We start from the raw sequence: 2,063 nt of genomic DNA, 5'->3' as shown, positions 1-2,063 counted from the left end.
CTTATTAGTGTCCTTAAACCAAGGACACTATTTTTTAAAAGAAAAGGATAGTTCTTTCTTTTTCTTCCTTCACAGGAAGGTACTAATATGTTAGTGTGTTTATGGATTTATACATTTCTAAATAATCTTACTCCTCTGATTATTTCAGCCCATTTTTTTTAAAGTCAGGCAATGTAGTAACACATTAATGGAGCAAAATGCAATATGAAAATCGTTCGAAGAATGTTTGTCATAACCAAGAAGAGTTACTAAAGGAGTATAATTTTAAAATGTGAATACTTTATTCATGAATTGCTTACATTCAAAATATAGACACACTGATGTGCTTGTTTCCTTTATACCAACTCTCATGTATTTTCCAAAAGGTGTCTCTGCCATGTGGAACCAGAGAATCTAACAGGTCCATTGGAATTTTTCCTTCTGGGGTTCTCAGATGATCCAGAACTGCAGCCTCTAATATTCAGCCTGTTTCTGTCCATGTACCTGGTCACTATGTTGGGGAACCTGCTCATCATCCTGGCCATCAGCTCTGACTCCCACCTGTACACCCCCATGTACTTCTTTCTCTCCAACCTGTCCATAGCTGACATTGGCTTTATTTCTACAACTGTCCCAAAGGTGATTTTGGACATTCAAAGTCATAGCAGAGTCATCTCCTATGCTGCCTGCCTGATTCAGTTGTCTTTTTTCAATTTTTTTGGATGTTTGGACAGTGCACTCCTAACTGTGATGGCCTATGATAGGTTTGTGGCTATTTGTTATCCCCTGCACTACTCAGTCATCATGAACCCACACCGCTGTAGCCTGCTGCTTCTGGGGTCTTTTGTGATCAGCCTTTTGGACTCCCAACTGCACTGCTTGATGATATCACAGCTTTCCTTTTGCACAAATATGGAAATTCCTCATTTCTTCTGTGACCCTCCTCAACTCCTCAAGCTTGCTTGTAATGATACTTCTACTAATAAAATATTGGTCTATTGCATTGGGACCATCTTTGGTGGTATTCCAATCTCAGGAATTATTTTCTCTTACTATAAAATTGTCTCCTCCATTCTGAGAATCTCATCATTAGGTGGAAAGTATAAAGCCTTCTCCACCTGTGGTTCTCACCTGTCAGTTGTCCCCTTATTTTATGGAACAGGCCTTGTGATGTACTTTGGCTCTGTTGTCTCACATTTCCCCAGGAAGGCTGCAGGGGCCTCAGTGGTGTATGCCGTGATCACTCCTCTGCTGAACCCTTTCATCTACAGTCTGAGGAACAGGGACATCAAGAGGGCCTTGCAAAGGCTCCTCCACAGAACAGCCTAGTCTCAGTACTTAGGCCATTGTGGGTATCTTTGTTGTTGTTTTTTTATTTATTATCATCGTTATTTTTGTCTCCATAGGTGTGAAATGACTGCAAAACCAAACATGTGGAATTGGCAAACATAAATCTTTGTAACACAATTTTTATGACTCATGATTTACATTTTTCTTTATCTGTAATATCTGGAAATTGCTTATTTTGGCACATCTTTGATGGGATTAATAGTGTGTTCTGAATCCTGTGTATATCCAAATCACACCTGATTATTACAACTGTGAAATTTTCTTATCACCTGTGACCATGGCATCCTGTAAAAATTCACAACTCTCTTTCAATGTGTATATTATATATATGCGTGTGTGATTTTCAACTATTTTAGCTGTCCATGTCTATTTTTCATAGAACTTTAACTTCAATGAAATCTATTAGTGCAGGTTGTGTGAGAGAATGTGTGTCACTGATGCTTATTCTAGGCTTCCTATCTGAAGCATCTGATGAGCATTACAAATCTTCCTGCCAGAGTCCCATCAATCCACATTGAGATTTAATTGGATTGGAGAGTAAAAAGAGCATAGTGTTTTTAACAGCACCCCAGGTGGGTCTAATGTGTAGCCACAGTGGAGAAATACTGAGTTTTGTCACACTTTTTATTAGAAAATGATGTGTATGTCTTGGGTTCTTCACTGGTTATGATCAGATCTTGAAAATCTTAAAGTGATCAGAGTCACAAAGGAGAAGACATAGAAGTATTTGCCTT

General features: G+C 38.6%; 1 protein-coding gene across 1 annotated transcript; it reads left to right on the top strand.

Moving 5' to 3' along the window:
- Positions 1–334: 334 nt before the first annotated feature.
- Positions 335–1,308, top strand: LOC118615674 (olfactory receptor 7E24-like). Its single transcript, XM_036240800.1, is given in 2 exon segments — positions 335–356; positions 359–1,308. Coding segments are annotated over 2 exon segments (957 nt in total). The 5' UTR covers positions 335–349.
- Positions 1,309–2,063: the final 755 nt, after the last annotated feature.

The sequence above is a fragment of the Molossus molossus genome, unplaced genomic scaffold (assembly GCF_014108415.1).
Source record: "Molossus molossus isolate mMolMol1 unplaced genomic scaffold, mMolMol1.p scaffold_m16_p_4, whole genome shotgun sequence".
Classification (NCBI taxonomy): Eukaryota; Metazoa; Chordata; class Mammalia; order Chiroptera; family Molossidae; genus Molossus; species Molossus molossus.
The sequence above is the reverse complement of the archived record's forward strand: the minus strand, read 5'-3'. Positions and strand labels throughout refer to the sequence as shown.